This window comes from Labeo rohita, chromosome 7 (genome assembly GCF_022985175.1).
Source record: "Labeo rohita strain BAU-BD-2019 chromosome 7, IGBB_LRoh.1.0, whole genome shotgun sequence".
NCBI lineage: Eukaryota > Metazoa > Chordata > Actinopteri > Cypriniformes > Cyprinidae > Labeo > Labeo rohita.
In genome coordinates this window covers 24,995,048-25,013,815 of record NC_066875.1, presented here as the reverse complement: position 1 = coordinate 25,013,815, position 18,768 = coordinate 24,995,048, and the positions used below count along the sequence as shown (strand labels likewise).

Genomic DNA, 18,768 nt, shown 5'->3' with positions numbered 1-18,768 from the left:
ATTTGGTACAGTTCGATTTGCCATAAATCACAAAGCTTAAAATAGCGATTCGGCCATACACAACCTTCATACTGTCAAAAAAGCGCAGCTTTTTTGCTCACACCTTTTTGACCTTTAGCGCCTCTGTCGTCTGCAAAGGGAGGGACAAGCTCAGGCCAATAACCCTCTCAACCGATCCCCCAAGCAAAGCCCAAGGCTGGCCCGGTCCACACGCTTCCTGCCACATTCCAATACTGACCTGTCAATCACCCTGCCACGGCCCTGAATCTCTCTGACCCCTTTTCATGGCGATGCTTTTCCACTGGGCTTTGCTGTCAGAGACCCAGTGTGTGAGGCGGCAGAGAAAGATAAAGGAGGCATACAGACACAAGTCATCCCCCTTCACTCACACTCTACTGATTTGTTACTGCAAACTCAGGCGGCTTACTAACATGAATAAAAGATAGGAGAGACTTTAAGGATACACCTCACCCTGGCTTTCATACTTCAACCAGAGACCAGAGGAAGGCATTACTTTATGTATGTGTGTGTACTTTGTATTCGTCATGTGTTTTTATATCTAAAGGCTCAAAAAAAAAAAGCATTTACTGTCCATTACACAAACACAATAAGTCATGGAATTGAAACCAGTTTTACAGAGTTAAAGTGGGTTTCATTGTGAAAATACTTCAAGGCAAGTAGAATCACATCGCACAAAGAGTCTTGTGGTGGAGCTACAGTAAATTTCATTGTCTGTATTGTGTTGATTACAGCAATTACTGGCAGCCTAATCAACAAGGTAGCTGCTTTTTTAAGCTTTTTTAACCTTCCAACTTAAACTCTGATTATCAAGCTGTGGCTATGTGCATTTTCAGACTTGTTACAACTGTGAATTGTACCTGTTTGGACTAAAATACACTAAAATTAATCTGATTTTCATCAACAGTTGGCATTTCAGTGTTGATTCTAATCCAGACCAGTTATGAATAACTTATTTTGTTTTATGAAGTTAGAGGTTGTAAAATTGCTAACCTGTTTTAGATAATGTTTCAGTGTATTGGGCTACATTTTAAGTTGTACATTCCTGTTTGACACACAAGTGTTTAAACCTGTGACTGCAGCATTAAAGGCCAACAGCTTCTGTCAGTCTTTTCCATACTGCTAACTTCCTGCTGCCAGCTGAAGAAAGTAACTTGGCATCATGCTATGCTCATCAATACTATAGCAACTGCTTGCAGTGCAGTCAGTCCTAAAGATAAAAAAGAGTAACATAGTAGTTATTAGCAGAAGCTTGGAAGATGTCGTCCATAAAGTGGTTACGGTTTGATAGATCTGTCAAATGAGGTTAGCATATGCTGTTTCTAACATCACAAACACATTATACAGTACTTCTGTGTAAGTCTGAAGAGCTAGACACTTGCATTGATGTCTCTCTGCTGTATTCACAGAACTTTTTCTTAGCAAATTCAATTTCTTCATTTATTATGTAATGACGCTTTTTTCTCTTCACAGGTCATCCTCATTCTCACCAAATATTACCATGCAGACTCCAACAAAGTTCTTGAGAGTTCCCTTTGGAGGTAAGTGACAGAAGTTTTTTTTTTCCTTTCAGGTCACATTAGGTTCAAACGCTTAAAACCTACAGAATCGGAGACAAAAACGACTTCAGTCGCAATAGGAGCAATTTTTTAATGGTGGATTGGGAAAAAAATCCCTTGTGGCACTTTCTCATCATTTGTAATTCAAATGATTTTCCCTTGAGATTCCCCTTGAGAATTTTTTCAAGCTTTTCTATTGATTTATTTTACGCCAATTTTAGATTTCTCATGGAAAATATTAAATGCAAAAGCTTCAGTCAGATCAAGTCAAGCTTATCGCTCTTCAACCATGTGTGTGAATTTTGCGGGGGCAGAAATGATGCTTTTTTAACAGTTTGTGGTACTAAATGCAAAACAATTGAAGTTTTTGACAAAACCACAATATGCACAGTATAGACATCAAATGGCTAGATATATGCTTTACAATATATGCAGTTAGCTTTATGTTTTTCAACCTCTCAGTAACATTCTTTAGATTGTACTCAATCTGATCATTATTTAATACTAAGAAATACCCAATTAACTATGTCAATATGTGTATTTCCAAACTATAAAAGATCTAGTATGCGGTCCCACTTTATATTAGGTGGCCTTAACTACAATGCATTTACATCAAAAAATAAGTACAATGTACTTACTGTGTTCATATTGAATTGCAAAACACTTTGCTGCTATTGAGGTGGGATACGGGTAAGGTCAGAGACAGGTTTGGTAGTATGGGAAGGTTTAAGGGTGGGTTAAGGTGTAACAGATGGGTCAACAGTGTAACTATAAATGTAATTACAGATATTAATTACATATGCAATTACATGCAGGCATTTTTATGAATATAAGTACAATGTAAAAACATGTATGTACACAATATGTGCACTGTATCAAATGATTAGTTTAATTTTAAGTACATAGTCGTTAAGGCCACCTAATATAAAATGGGACCTAGTATGCTAACTGCATTTTTTGTATTTTGCAGGGTGGTTTTTCACTGCAGTGATTTTTGTTCAAGGGCTGAAATTATTAAAGAAATGTGAACAGCATGGTGTATAAATATATCATAAAACTGTCTATGATATTTCTGCACCTTATACTGTTCAAACAATTAAAATATGCATTACTTGATAATACTAGTAGATTACTCATGTTTTAAAAAAGAGCAAGTGCTTTATTAACATGACTGCTTTAATCAGATAATACTTTTTTAAATGGTTACATATTAGATTAAATTGTAATTGCAATACAGTATGAATGATAAAACTGAAACATGCGTATGGAATTATCTGAGTGAGACAGAAACGAAGAAAAAGATAGAGAGTGGCGCATAATAGGCCATTCGCACAGAATGCATTTTTGCTTTGAAAAACATGAGACATGGACAATAGAAAAGGAAAAAAACTCAAGGTTTTGAGATGCGTTAGTTCAAAAGTTGAACTTAAGCATTGTGTTTTTAGAATGTTTTCATGCTTGAAATACTGCAAAAGACGCAAGTGCAAGATTCAAACTCGTCCATCTAGTGTGTGTTTACATTGTTTAGAAAAACAGTGGAAATCTAGCCCAACGGAATGGAAAAATATATTCTGTGTGAACACTTCCTGATGCCAGGGAGGGCTGATGTCTGACCTGATGGCTTTTAACACCGTTGTCCAAAAAGACAGAGCTCATGTAAAGAGAAAGATCATATGCCAGTAAAAAGAGAGTGAATGTATATGACTGACGTCTTCCTTTATTCGATTCAAAACATTCCGAACATTCTGACCATCCGCAGATCACTTATCACCCAACAGACTTAGACTGTCTGTGGGCTAAGGAAAAGGTCTCTTATTGAAAGAAAACCTGGTTGTAAGATGTAAATACAGTACGTTTCTTTGTTCAAACCGTGCAATTTTACCATCTCAGAAGCAGAGGTAGAGTTTGTGTAGAGAGCATAGCGAGCACATCATTTAGAAATTACCATTGTTTATGCCTGGATCTGTCTCTTGTGCTGGTTTCTGCAGTCCTCCTGGGTGTGATAAACTAGTCTAGTGCCTTTGCAGTGAACTTAGAGATGACTTAATTAGGACTGCTGAGGGCTTTCCTGGACCATGTGCTAATTGCCTCACTCTATCCACTATTAGCAACTAACCCTGACCGTTTAATGACTGCCAGCCAGGTCTTTGTTTGTTTTGCTTTGTTTGGGGCTTTGCGAACCTTTCTGGGTTAGGCAAAGTTAGACTTAATCACCAGTCTGTCGTGAGAGAACTGTTTTTTTTTATCGTGGGGTTTAAAGATTGAGGCTATTGAAGTGTGAAAAGAAGATGGAGCTAAAAATATAGTGCCGCATATGGAATAATTGATGCCGTGTTTGTTCCAATGCTCTCATTAGCCTGTCTGTCTGAGGTTGATACGAGGGTGGCATTAATTTTACATTGGGGCTCAGAATATATCAGTTGCACAGCTGCCTAATGACCAGGTGGAATGCTAAACACTGTCTTTTTCCCAGCTAGAGCTTCAGCATTTAACGGATCCCATGTTACATGCAGGCAAACATAGTAGAAATGTGCACTAGAAGAGATATAGAGAAGGTTCTGAAAGAAAGGGCACAAGACTGTACTTGACATGTGTTTGGGCAGGTAGGGTACCTCTGTGGCCATCTGGATATTTCTTTATGGCAGGAAGGCAAAATTACAGTGCAGTGCTTCCTTCTACATTCAGTTCTTGATGGTACTTCAGACAGCTTCATGGTCTTTTTTATTCAGTTGTTGAGTCATAAGGATATCACATTACTTGTCCCACCTATCGAGTGCTGTATTTGTCTTGAAAAAGCACGCTCGAGATGCCTTACGTTAGCACATGGTGCTTGTCCGGAACAGTTGGTGAGAACGGCCGCTCCGCTCTCATGCCTCTCATGCAGGAAAATGTTGCACTAACACAGATGGCTTTCCCAAAAAAAGCAATGTTCTAGAATAAATGAATCGAATTAGTAAAATTTTCTCTTACTTTATTCATGATATTCATAGATCCGCCGAATCCCAGACTTCAAAGACCGGTCCGTCATTAACCAGACAGACAGTCTTTCTCTACAAGCCATTCAATGAATTATGTAGAGTCTTCCGTGTTGATGTTTTAATTGTTGTTGTTCAGCTCATAAATTATGCACTGACATTATGATGGAGCGGTTGGAATTCAAAGACACAGGGAACAGATAAATCAAATTAAACTGGAGTTTTAAGTTCAGCTCGGGCCGTGAGGCTTTTCATTTGTCGGGTTAATGTTGAACACTGTCTGCTTCATGGTAGAAAAGTGTATGAAATTCTTTTGGTAGTTTAGTAAGGAAGCAGCTTAATGTAAAGAGTTTTTTGCTGTTGAATATGTTAGAACACATGATGATGTCTTTAACCATTATTGTACGGTTGTTTGGACAGTAAATAAAACAATGCTTTAACAAAGTTTCTGGCAGGGCTGTTGATGGAGAGTAATCAAATCCAATTTTGATTAAATTAGTACTGCGTTTACGCAGGCAATTAATTTTTCCACTTTAACGCCGTTAAAAATATTTAAAGCAGTTAACGAAGGGGCAGGCTGCTACTACTGTTTGTTTTTTCTTGACAGGAAGTGCGTTTATTTAGTTGTGGAATGTCTTTACGACCACATCAAAAAGGTGGCTTTTAAGATGTGCTTGCCAACTTTACTTCAGTGACCGGGCGCTAGTCAAAGCATGGAAACGGTACAGGTGATGCTTCAGTAGAACAACAGTGAACTGCGGTCAGATGAGATGTTTTCAAACCATATTTCAGTAAATATAATAAATATCTGTCCTGTCAGCCATTATACTGTACTCATAGCACACGAGCTTCAGTTGCACGCACAAATGTGGCGGCGCGCGATGTAGTTAAATTAAAAATAAAAAATTAATTATAGAGAAAAGGAAAAATAGAAAACCATTCAATTTTGTAGCTTTAAGGATTTATCTATATTTCATTTAGTATTTAGTGGTTGATAACTTTATTCAATTTCTAAATATTTCCTACTTGCTGAAGGGCTCAGGTAGATGTGACATTTATTATAATGGTTTATGTGTTTTAATTTCACTTAAAGTCCCAATGAAATAAAAATGTAAGTTTTTTGGCTTTTAGTATAAATATGTTAGCCTTACGGTTATCTATAAGGGTGTGTGCTCCAAAACAATGAAAAATTTGCTTTTACAAGATATAATCATTCTAAACTTACACTATGTCACTTCCACCAATATGAATCAATGATTTTGGTGACATCACACTGCACACGACTTCAGCTTCTCGTCAATCTTTCAGACCATGTAAATATGCTTTTGATCGGGGCAAATGAGGTCTGGTTTCGGGTTGTGTCAGGCAAACCGCAGCAGTGCGCACAGTCTACTCCAGACTTTGGCTCAGGTCCAGAGATGCGATCACAGGGAGCGGATGATATGCGCGAGTCTGCATATATTAAACACTCAAAACTACACAGCCACAGCATAATTATCATCTTTTTTTTAGTAAGAGTTTGATGTTGAATCTAGAGGGTAATCTATTAGACTGTGGCTGTCATAAGCTGTCAAATGCGGCTTTACGAGTGGCCAAGCAGAGATAAATGAAACGCTATTGGCTATTTTAAAAAAGGGGTGGGGCTGATCGATATGTCTCCCCTGTTTTCTTATTTCAGTTGAAATTACGGCTGCAATTGAATTTTGAAGGCAGCATAGATGTATCCTTCACAGCCTTTGAAGTCATTGCCTGATAAGGCAGTGAGGCAGCAAGTCAGCTGACTAGGCTTTCGTACGCAGCCTCTGTCACCACATAGAATAATGCTGCGTGTTTCAAGGCACTTCAGTGGACCTTTAAATTAGTTGTTATTTTTTATAGTATAATAAATGTTAAAATTGATAGCTTTCAGTTACACTGTAATGTTGAATGGCTATAGTCAATGGTTTATATTTGGAAATGGTAAATATTTAGAAAAAAGAACAATTTCCTAGAGACATCATACCTTCAGTCATAATTTTTTTTTACAAATTTTAAAAATATACTGTCTTTATGTTGTTTTTGCATTCATTTGAATATTGAATGTGAAATTATGCAATATAAAAGTGTATTTAAAAACTTTAATGTTAGGTGGGATTAATTACACTTAGTCGTGGTTAATTTCAGAAAAAAAAATGTGAGAATAATTAGGGTTTTTTTTTAAATCAATTGACAGCACTAGATTAGGCACAATATGTAAGATTTTTGATTAAAATTTCCAAAAATATTTTGCTGAGCAATTATCCAGCAGCATTATCCCAAATGTTTTAAAGAATGTTTATACCCAGAAAAATAAGCAATTTTAACGTGTAACGAACCGTGTCATTGCGTCGCCTGCCAGTGACTTCATACACCCTCGATTTTCTGGTTTTATTTTGTAGAAAACATGAAAACACTAAAGACGCTTTGTTTTATTATGCATTTTATTAGACAGGTGATGAACACACAGAGTAGCATTATAACAGAACTTTCAACACACTCAAATGTATCTAGTATATTAAAACAGCGCTGTTTTACCTCACATACGCATGACCGGAAGGAGTGGAAGCGCTCGACTGTGGCATAATAAAAGCTCAGCTGTTTTCAAGTCGTGTATCGCACTCGTCTCTCATTAGCAATCGCTCCAGTGTCCTCGTTTCGCTTCCGCAACTTTCAGCCCCACCATTCTTTATACTACAGTGACCTTAATAAGTTACATCAGCTCATCAATGAACATGATTTCTGCCCGAGTCCCAAGTTGGCTGTGTGGTTGAAGACAACAACTCCCATGATTCCACACTCACTCACTGCATCATCAAACTACGCCTTTGTTGCCTTTAAATTGCTAACAATAAATCACATTTTTCTGAAAAAAAACGTTTTGTATTATTATGGCAGATGATTAAATCTTCAAATAGATGGTCGCCTTACAAAAAGTGGCTTTAGTTTTCAATATTTGTTATTTTCATAACGTTAATCATGAAAGGATTGAGTTCCCAGGAATTAAACTGTATTTTGACATGGGTAAGTAAATGATGTCAGAATTTCTTTTTTTCTTTGGCAGAACTGTACCTTTAAATGATAACAGTTCATCAGTCCACCGAGTTAAGCTTTCTTGTATTTTGCCCCTGTCATTGTCGTATTCTGTCTGAGGTATTTTTTAATGATCAGTCTGCAGGTATGTGCAAAAACACAAAGTCCTCAAGCTTGAAATGCTCTGATGGTAGAAAAATCCCCTTTTGCAGAATATATGTGTTGGGTGCATGATTAATGGCGTAGTTTTATCACATTATTATTTTCGAATAATTAATCACACCGCATTCAGCGGACGGCACTATTTTCTGGATATATTCATGATACATGATTGTTCCTTGAATGTTTATGGCCATTAGAAAGTCTGGGTTCCTTCATAATGTAAGTGTAATGAAGGTGTAGAATCTGGTGATCAAGGTACATAAAAAGAAATACATCAAAGCTGATTCAAAGACACCTAGAGAGGTACCTTAATAATTCATGATAGCGCTAGCAGTTAGCACTAACCCTGGCAGACTTTACACTCCTGAAAAATATACTCATTAAATATGCTCTATAAATATGATGCTGTTCTCTGTTCTGCTATTACTAGTAGATCATAAGGGCAGGTTGTGGTGGAGGACGGATTCTGGAGGAACTGACAGAAAGAGTGAGGCAAGCAACTGTTCACACTGCAGAGTGACACTTCGTTTTGCTGATGTCGTCTTACCATAGCATTTTATTTTTGCTACCAATCCTCTATAGTATCTTTAACGTGAGCTTTTATTTTTAACTCACTCCGTTTGTTTCTACACTACTGCTCTTTATTTGTTGTTATTGACCTTTATGTCAGTAGAGAGAGGACGAGAACACAGCAAGTCCCAGTGATCAATGAAAATGTGATTATGTATGTGTGTGTTTCCTCTGAGGTCTTGGTTTAATTCCCTATAGAGCAAAAGAGATATTTCTGACAGCGGTGAACTTCTTCCGAGGTTCCTTACTTTGATTGAAAATTCATGTTTCAGTGTCAGTGATCTTTGATTTAACTACTACTCTATTTACATGTAATATTTTTTCTCTATCAACCACAGGCTTCCTGCATATGTTATTAATTTATATCTAAATTATGCCAGTCTGAAGTGGGAAAACTACTCTCTTTTGAACTTGATTTTACTACGGAGTCAGCAGCTAAACAAGCGTTTCTCAACTAGCAGCCCAAGGCTGGCAAGCTCTGACTTGTGTTCTCTAATTTGAACCATTTAGCATTGATGGTGTTTCATCTCTGTCTGCGCTTTCACCAGTGCATATGTACGAGCTACATATTTACATACTTGTGCTTTGTTAAAATGTGTGTAAAATACACACTCTATAGGTGCTTTAGCTGGCAAAGAGCCATATAGTGTCATGTTTAAGGGCGGCTAATTGTTGCTATAACAGACTGGTATGCAATAGTACATTTTTCATTCAAGATCAACCTAAAAGTTAAAGTAAATAATAGTGCAGTAATCTGCATTAAAACACGATTAGCAGGAGATGTAAAATTTATTCTCAGAATTGAACAAATTAAGCATTGATCATTTCATTAGTGTGCTCTTCTTCAACAGCCAGTCTAATAAACTCTCAGTAGATGTCTGTTTGGAGCATGTCTTTCACTATTTTATTTCACTGTCTTTCGAAGCAATTCAGGTGATTCGAATGCTGAATTAATCAACTGCAATGTCAGCGTTGATACGTTTGCTTGTGTCACAGATGTTCCCTTTTCAGTAAGGTATTATACCTTATCTTCAGTTATAGTGAGAGGAAAGCTAATAAAATAAGATCAGATCTGAAATCCTTTCATATGTTTGCAAAAGGTTGCCCAAGCTTGGTAAATGGTCTGATTTAGACTTCTGACTTTATGAAAGTGTTTGCAGCTCAGTGTAACATATGCAACAGACGTTTACCGATTGGTGTAGGCGGTCTGTGGGCATGACATCTGATGCTGAGACTAATATCTCATTAATTTTAACAGCCTAAAAGCACATTTGGGTCATTCCGTGTCAACTCGAACAGAGGTCTCAGGCTCAGATTTTTCATTTTGTTAAGAATTTTTCTGGTGAAAGAAATATATAAAAGAAAAAGGAAGCCAAAACTTTAAATGTCACAGATGTATATTTACTGAGTAATCCACTATTTTGTAGAGGAGGGTCAAAATAACATTTTCATCAGATTCAGAGCCAATTTCCAAATGATTTGAAAAATGGCAAGATGGCAGAAAGATGGCAGCAAGGGAAAAAGCACTTTTTAAACCTTTTCTCCAAAATTTGTGTGCCTGTAACTCAAGTATTAAAGTTTTTGATATACACTTCCAGTCAAATGTTTTCAAATGTTTTTTTAATAAAAAATCTCTTCTGCTCAACAATCCTTCCTTTATTTAATCCAAAGTACAGCAAAAACAGTAACATTTTGAAATATTGTCACTATTTAAAATAACATTTTGAATTTGAATATATTTTAGAATGTAATTTATTCTAAAGCTAAATTTTCCACATCATTACTTCAGTCTTTAATGTCACATGATCCTTTAGAAATCGTTCTGATATGCTGATTTGCTGTTCAGTGAACTTCTATTATTATTATTATTACTATTATCAATATTTAAAAGAGTTGAGTACATGACAATTTTTCAGGATTCTTTGATGAATAGAAAGATCCAAAGATCAGCATTTATCTAAAATAAAAAACTTTTGTAACATTATACACTGTATCATTTAAAAGCTTGGAGTCAGTACAATTATAGAAATTAATGCTTTTATTTAGCAAGGATGCTTTAAATTGATCAAAAGTGATGATAAAGATATTTATAATGTTACAAAATATTTCTATTTCAGATAAATGCTGTTCTTCTGAACTTTTTATTTATCAAAGAAACCTGAAAACATTCTACTCTACTCACTACTAACATAATAATAATAATAATAATAATAATAATAAATGTTTTTTGAGTAAATCAGAATATTAGAATGATTTCTGAAGGATAATGTGACTGGAGTAATGATGCTCAAATTTAAAAAATCACAAAAATAAATTAGTTTTAAATTAAAAATATTTCAAAATGTTACTGGTTTTGCTGTATTTTGGATCAAATAAATGCAGGCTTGGTGAGCAGAAATTAGTTCTTTAAAAAAAACCTCTTAATGTTTAAAAACTTTTAACTGGTAGTGTAGGATCTTAACAAACTTTTTTTTCGGCATCTTCAAGTTTAAGGCCCTACATGGTTTCAGCAATTTCAATATAGCTCTAGAAGTAAATTATATGTTAGTACACATTTTTGGCAGTCAAAAATCAAATGTTGGTCACTTTGCATACAGATGATACTTCTTTTCTTTTAAGAAGGAATGTCTGAAGAACAAACAATGTTGAAACTAGAAAAGTATCTTGTTTCCTTCTGTCAAAACTTTGTTTTTGGAATCGTCATTTTCAATACGGGACTCTCAATGCAGCTCTGTATTCAGATTGTTAAATAACACCCATTTTAAGTGGTCAGAAACCACATGTTGGTCACTTTGTACACAGCAATACATATTTTATTTTTTAGAAAAATGTCTGAAGAATAAATAACGTTGAAACTAGAGTTGTAACTTGTTTACTTCTGTCAAAACAATTGCAAAGAACATACTTGTCTGAGAGCCATAAATATTCTTTTTACAAAGTTTGCGTGCCTGTAACTCAAGAAGTATTAAAGTTGTCTTCTAGCTTCTAGAAACTTCCTAAGAAAATCCCTAATTTATGCTACATTCCCACAGGATCATAAAATATTTGTATGTTCTGATAAATGCAGTTTTGTTCACACAGTTCAGTTGGTTTTTACTAGTGATGATTGTGTTATATGACTATATAAATATATAAAAACTAGTTGTATCAGTTGGACTGAAATTGTCCATCTTTAATATTTCAGTCACAATAACTATAACACTTCTAGGGTCATTGCGATAGCAGAAATTGTGTTTATTAGTTCATGCAGATCAAATTCAAGCTGCTCCTGTAAGCTGTTTATGAACAGGTCAATTTACGACTCAGCTGGCTGTACATGGCTCTGTTAAACCAAAGAAAAGATGCCTGATTGAAACCCCTTTGCTGTTTAGTGTTTATGATGATAAGAATTTGAAGCAAGCTTCGAAATATTAATAAATATGCTTTCAATCAGGCTTGTAAAAGAGCCAGTGGAGCTTTTTTTTATTGATTGCATTTTTTCCTGATGTATACAAATGACCACTTCTCAGAGTCTCTTTAGCAAACTCCCAGTCGCGCTGAAGCTGATTGTGCAGTTTTGAGAGCAGAGACGCAGGCGGCATGAATACATTCTGATGTGTTTATCTGAAGTGCGCCACAAATAACAGGAGTGTGCGCACGGAGAACAGACAGGGAGCTGTTGTGCATGTAGACGCAGGAGTACACCCACATTCACACGCTGGAAGCGGAGCAGCACTTCCAATCACACCTTTCAAATGCATTTTGTGTTTCACACTCTCTCACACATACTCACACATGTCTTGTGCAGATGGGATTTATAATTCATGTGTTCTTCACACATCTTTTGAACTGCTGAAGAAGGATCGCCAAGAGACATTCCCCCCATCATGCCTCACTAACACACACACACACACACACATAATTCTCAAGGGGATTCACTCCTCCATAATACATGAAGAGATTCGCCAGCATCCCATCAACCCCCACCCCTCTGACCCCCTGTGCCTCCGACAAGTGTAATTAAGGGTCCTTGGGGGAGGAAGAGCGAGCGAAATGAAATCACTTCAGGCGATGCCTCCCGGGCCACCAGTCAGCACTGTCTTTTTAAAGAGACTTTAAGAACTGATTTTAGTATCTCAATATCCCAGCTGTTTATGTCTTTGCTTTATTCCTTTTGCTTCTGTTTATTTCTACCTTTGTTCTACTTGCATTTATCACAGCTGCCGCTTCTCTCCATCTCTCTGTATCTTTGTTCATCCAGTCACCCGTCACTCAGCCCACGCAGAATCGGCACGAAAGCTCTGTAGATTTCCACAGAATAGCAACGTCTGTCATTCACAGAGTTCTACACATCTTCCCGCCTCTTCCATATTTGTTTATTAAATATTTTGGCTTTTTTGATTTTTGCTAAGAGTGTTATACTGTCATGTCAGCTTAACACATTTTACCATGAGTTTTACTGCAATGGTGAAAAACTCAGCAACAGACTCTTCTTTCTTCAGGCGAAAAGAAGTTAAGGTTCATGAGGTAAACACTCCAGGATTTTTCTCCGTATAGTGGACTTCCGTGGTGGCCAATGGGTTGAAGGCCAAATTGCAGTTTCAGTGCAGCTTCGAAGGGCTCTACATGATCCCAGCCAAGAAATAAGGGCAAAATGCAATAAAAATAATAAAATGTTTATACTTTTTAATCACAAATGCTCATCTTGCACTAGCTCTGCGAAGGGATCATATATATACGAAAACCCTTGCTTTAGGTTGCAGTCCTGTAAATCTTTCTCTCATGACTTGTAGCATGTATTTCTCCATGATTGCGATTTCCTCTAATTCAGTTTGTAAACTGTACTATTCTGCAAGAATCTCTCTCTTTTCTCTTCCCCAAAGGCTCTGAGTTGTTAAATAGTTAATCCGTGCTCTGGCTCTTCTCCTGCATGTATATTGTAATGTTATGGGTCCTGTTCACCACACTGGTGTTTCTCAGATTCTGGGAGAAAAATAAGATCTGTAAGAATAACATAAGCTATTCTGTGACTGTAGGGGTGTTTTTTTTAAACCCCTCTGAGGGCCTGAACCAAAGACCTCGAGCCAGAGACCTTCCGTGTTCCTGTCTTTCTCTGCTTCTCACTCTCACACATGCACGTTCCCACATAAAAAGGAGAAACATGTAGAAGGCTGGAAAATACGGCTTAGCGGAAAAGGAGAGAATAGTCCAGGGAGGCAAAATATGCAAGTTGCAGTTCTCCACAGATCATCTTTTCGCAAGAATTGAAATGTTAGTGAAATTACGTGCTTTCTAGCATGCTGTATCTAACGTTCCCATGTTTATGTGGTTGTGAGTGTGTGTCATAAGAGCTTAAAGCCGCAGTAATGAGTGAAGGTGATGATGGTGCCATTCACAGTGACTCTATTTACACCTCATAAGTGCTAATGATGATAATGAAGGGAAAGAAACAGACACAAACAGAGAAAAATACTGTTTCAGTGTCAATACCTTTGTATGATATTGAATGTTATATGTATGATTTGTGCAGTATATCTGTGTTATGGAAATACAGTTGAGTTCTGAGAAAGACTTGAGATGTAGAGAACTGGTCAGCAAGATATTGAGTAAATCACTTCAGGCATGCACAGCTAACTGGAAAGGCTGTTATTCAACAGCTAGTCCCTAGCTGGTTTCTTGCACATTTCAAGTGGTTTTGCATTTCTTACATCAAGGCTGCTGACTCATAAATACTTTCATCCACTCCGCTATTTCTGTGGCAGTGAAAACTACAGGGTGTGAGATATGATAGACAGACACAGAGAGTCTGATAGATTGTTGTGTGAGACAAAGAGAGACTCGTATGATCTAATCTTCTGAAATGTCAGCTCAATTATTGTTTGTCGTAGGTGTGAACCAGATTTAGAAATTATTTTTGTAGTCAATGGGCAATACTTGCCCCCTCAAATAGATTTTTCAGGAGCATTTTTATTTTAAAGGGATAGTTCACCCAAAAATGAAAATTCTGTCATTAATTACTCACCCTCATGTCGCTCATTCGTTCATCTTCGAACACAAATTAAGATATTTGATGAAATCTTTTGATCTGTTTGATGAGAGCTTTCTGACCCTGTATTCCACATATTAAACCCATTTAAAATTCACAATGAAGCATAATGCCATTAAGAATTTACAAACACTACAATTTAATTAAATAAATGTTTTTATTTAAGGTTTAATATATGCACTTTAATAATTCACTTGCATTGTTACGTACATGCATCTCAGAGCGTCTCCGTTCACAGCTAAACAGTTATTATTTAATTTACATGTGTGGAGCGTCTCAAACTCCATTTCTGCAATTTGTTGTGAGTTTGGGTTTATTATAATGTTCATCTGGGAATGCAACATGCACCATTTCATCAGATTTGTATGGGAGAATATGTATCTTTCTCAATATGCTAACTGTTCATCACGATTTCAAAATTAAAGTTTAAACCCTCACTCTGAGTTTACACGTTTTGATGTCCACATATTCAAGAAATTACCGTGGCAGTAGCTTTTCTATTATAAAGAAAAGACATCACTCGCTTACCAAAATAATTGTTAGTGACAGCCCTTAATTTTAATTTGTGTTCCGAAGATCAACAAAGGTCTTACACATTTGGAACAACATTAGGTTGAGTAATTAATGACAGAATTTTCATTTTTGGGTGAACAAACCTTTTAATGGAGTATTTTCCAACTGTATAAAGACATGCACTGTGCCATTTACATACTTAAGATGACTCAATGAACTGAAATAAATTCTTAATCTGATAAATTATGAATAGTAAAGAAAAAATGACCGCAATTAAAGAGTTGAGTTGAGTATCTTAGTTAAATTATGCTTTTTAAAATTAATTTATACATATTATACATCTTTTAAGCTTTTGCCTGTGATTTCTTCATATTCAAACTCCAGGGTTTTCTCTTTTTTTTTTTTCCTTATTACACATTCAACAACTCTGACAGCTAAAGGTCAGTATGGTAAAATGCACTAAACTCATAACTAGAACAATGGGACATACCAAATGTTATTTATAAATAATAATATATCCGTAAAAAAGCATGAAGGCACTATTGGGTTATTTTTCCACCTCGTTTGAAATATCCAGAGGTTTCTTTGTCACTTCCTGTGCCATTTTTGCTCAGAGCCCTGGTCTGTTTCTGACCTTGGTGTAAACATTGTCTAAATGAAAAATTGTGTGAGCAAATTTGCTGCTTTGAATATGTGAAAATCTGAATGTATGTGTGTGCATAGCTCACTTCTAGGGTAAAATTTGTTCCCTGAACTGAATCAAAGATAAAGAAAGCACATGGGTACAAGTGTATGGTTTGACCTCCTTTACATAAGTAAATATATGTGTGTGTGTGTATGTGTGTGTGAAAAAGGAAAAAAGAGTGAAGGAAAGACATGTAAACTTGGAATGTGAATGGTTTTTGAACCAGCTGAATGGAGTCAAATGTGTCGCCATCTGGAGGGAGTTTCACATTTCTGTGGACATTCCTTCAGTGACGAAAAGCAGACTTGAACTAAATTACAGGCAGCTGCTGCTCTGAGAATCACATAAGGTTGAGTGAAGAGGAGGAGAGAATAAAAAACAAGTGCCCCCACGGATTTGTTCTTCATTTGCTTTTGAGAAAACTGTGAACGCATTCAGAGCTCAAAAAAACAATGGCGCTTCTCTTTCCTCATGCGTTTCCCTATTTACCCTCTCCAGTTAAAACGCTTGGCTCGTCACCAGCAGGATTTCACCCCCTCTTTTTGTTGCCGAAGTAAGGCTGAAGTTCCGGACCTCACAGCTCAGGGGCTAAACGGTGCCGACAGAGCCTCAGTAATTACGGGACACGCGGGAGTTGTAGTTCTCTTGCTATCGTCTCGTAGCGGCTGAAGTGATCTATAGGTTTGTGCAGGTTAAGTACTATAAAGCAGAACCATAAAGATGTTTCTGACAGGTGGTTAAGAGAAGATCTTTCAGGCATGTCTTTGTGGTGGCTCATGTGTCTACAGATGCTTAGATATGCATATGCACACACTTTTATTTCTTTTCAGCAATACCCACCGCTTTTCGCCTTCTCTCTATCCTCTAGACATGAATAAAACATTCCTTCATTTCCTTGGCCCGCTCTCTGACCACACACATGCTCACCACTGACCGCAACAATTTATTTCATACCGGATTACTTAGATCTCACCATAGAGCGAGTTTCTGTAGTGCAAATGTCTTACAATATTCAAGAAACTGTTATCATACTATCTCGTGAAGCGCGCTGCTTTCCCTCGCTTAGTTTAGGGCCGTGTTGTGCTCTGATTTGAGTGGTCTCACGCGGGTCCGGCTTTGAATCGAAGCTCTCGCACACACACGCAGACACTCACTAATGCTCAAGAGTGAGTATTCAGCACGTTTCAGATGCGAGTTTACCATGGTGCTGTAGGCTCAGTGGGGAGCTCTGAGGATATACAGTCACACAACACGACACAACATAGAGACTGTCCATCTCTCTCCATTTTCCAACAGGCAGCCTGCTGCGTGTGTGTCTCCGTGTGTGTGTTTGGCAAAGGTGCTTGGCAGACAAGCCCATCAATGCTGTGAAAGTGTTTGCCAGGCTTTTATCAAACACCTCTGCTGGAGCTCATTGATTCAGCCCGGCAGGGTGGTCAACCAAAAGAAATCCTTGGTTTAACTTCAGTGCATGTGCTGTGCCGGTCTCTTGTATAATGACGTGCGGTCTTAGGACTAGTTGTTGTTTAAAATGGACAATGTAATACTCTACATAGAGATACAAAGCTGAACAACATATGTTGTTATAATTCTCTCTGAGAACTGTTTGAAAAAAACAAAAACCCTGATAGGAGTTCAGAGTGTGAAGAGACCTTGTTGTGCTGCTGAACGCAGTGTACTTGGACAGCGGCCTAGCTTCAGGCACAGATACAGAAAGCTCATCTTGCTATGATCTCTTTCTCTCACTCCTTCTCCTGCTTTCTTTAAGGCTAACACCTACACACACATAGTGCTAGTACAAACCAAAAGGGCAAATTCATGGTGTGTAAATGTGTATGGTATAACACATGCAGCAGCAGTTAGTTAATTAATAGTTAGTTAGTAATTTGGTTACACACGGTCCTCCCCCAAATTTGAGAATTTAAAGGGATAGTTCACACAAACATGTAAATTCTGTCATTAATTACTCACCCTCATGTCGTTCCAAACCTGTAAGACTTTTGTTCATCATCCGAACACAATTTTTGATGAAATCCGACAGCTTTCTGACCTTCCATAGACAGCAAGGGAACTACCACGGTCAAGGCACAGAAACGTAGTACAGATATTATTAAAATAAAATAATGTGACATCAGTGGTTCAACTGTAATATTATGAAGCTTTGAGAATAATTTTGTGCACTAGGGCTGCACAGTTAATCGAATTTCTAATCGCAATTACAATTACAGAAGCCACAATCATGTAAACGTTCAAAGGTGCAATTACAAAATAAATAAATAAATTAAAAAATCCACTTACATTATTCTTCTTGCTTAAGATGTGGGGGTGGGTGTGTTTTTCTTACAGGTTATCTTAAGGTTTCTTTTTTTACATTTTGACTTTTTTTATATATTTAAAGAAGAAACTATATATAAAAAGGTGGCATGCAGTGCTTCAAACAATGGTATAAAGCTATTCAAAACATCATTAAATGTACATTTTGATAATCGTAATTAATAATTGCAATTACAATTTCAAGGAAATATTCGACAATTATGATTTTTGTCAAAATCGTACAGCCATATTGTGTGCAAAGAAACCAACAACTTTGTTTAATAATCTCTTCGTTCAATAAACCAGTGGTAGGAGCCTTGCTGTCTATGCAGGGTCAGAAAGCTCTCAGATTTCATCAAAAATATCTTACTTTGTGTTCTGAGGATGAACGAAGATCTTACAGGTTTGGAATGACATGAGGGTGAGTAATTAATGACAGAATTTTCATTTTTGGGTGAACTATCCCCTTAAATCATATTAATATATCTTATAAAATATCCAGTGGCATCCTTATTGTATTATTTTTAATAATAAATCCAATTTTAATATTTTGATACATAATTCAAAGACATTTTTAATTGTGGTTAAGTGTCCCAAAAGGGACTTTTTTTGGAGGCACCCTATATACAGTATTTGATATATTTAAACTATATTAACAGAGGTTTCTCACAATTAGCCAAATTTACAAAAAGAGTGATGATTTTGTGTCATCATGTTGAGAGTGTTCAGACTGCTAGATCTATCAAGTGCAGCTGTTTTTTAAAGATATTAAAATAATAAAGAAAACCTCATGTGCAAGTTTCATTAATTAAAGGCACAGTATGTAATTTTCACTGGTAGAGGGCACATATTCAAAACAAACAAAGAAAAAAAGACATAGTTTGATGACACCGTCACTGT

General features: G+C 36.7%; 1 protein-coding gene across 3 annotated transcripts in view; it reads left to right on the top strand.

The window, feature by feature from the left end:
- The window catches only part of sorcs2 (sortilin-related VPS10 domain containing receptor 2), a 205,584-nt gene that overhangs the window by 62,663 nt on the left and 124,153 nt on the right, over nucleotides 1-18,768 (top strand). For all 3 annotated transcript variants that reach the window (XM_051115694.1, XM_051115696.1, XM_051115695.1), the window contains exon 2: nucleotides 1,492-1,559. In XM_051115694.1, the coding sequence (XP_050971651.1) occupies nucleotides 1,492-1,559 (68 nt within the window). The remainder of the gene's footprint in view (nucleotides 1-1,491; nucleotides 1,560-18,768) is intronic.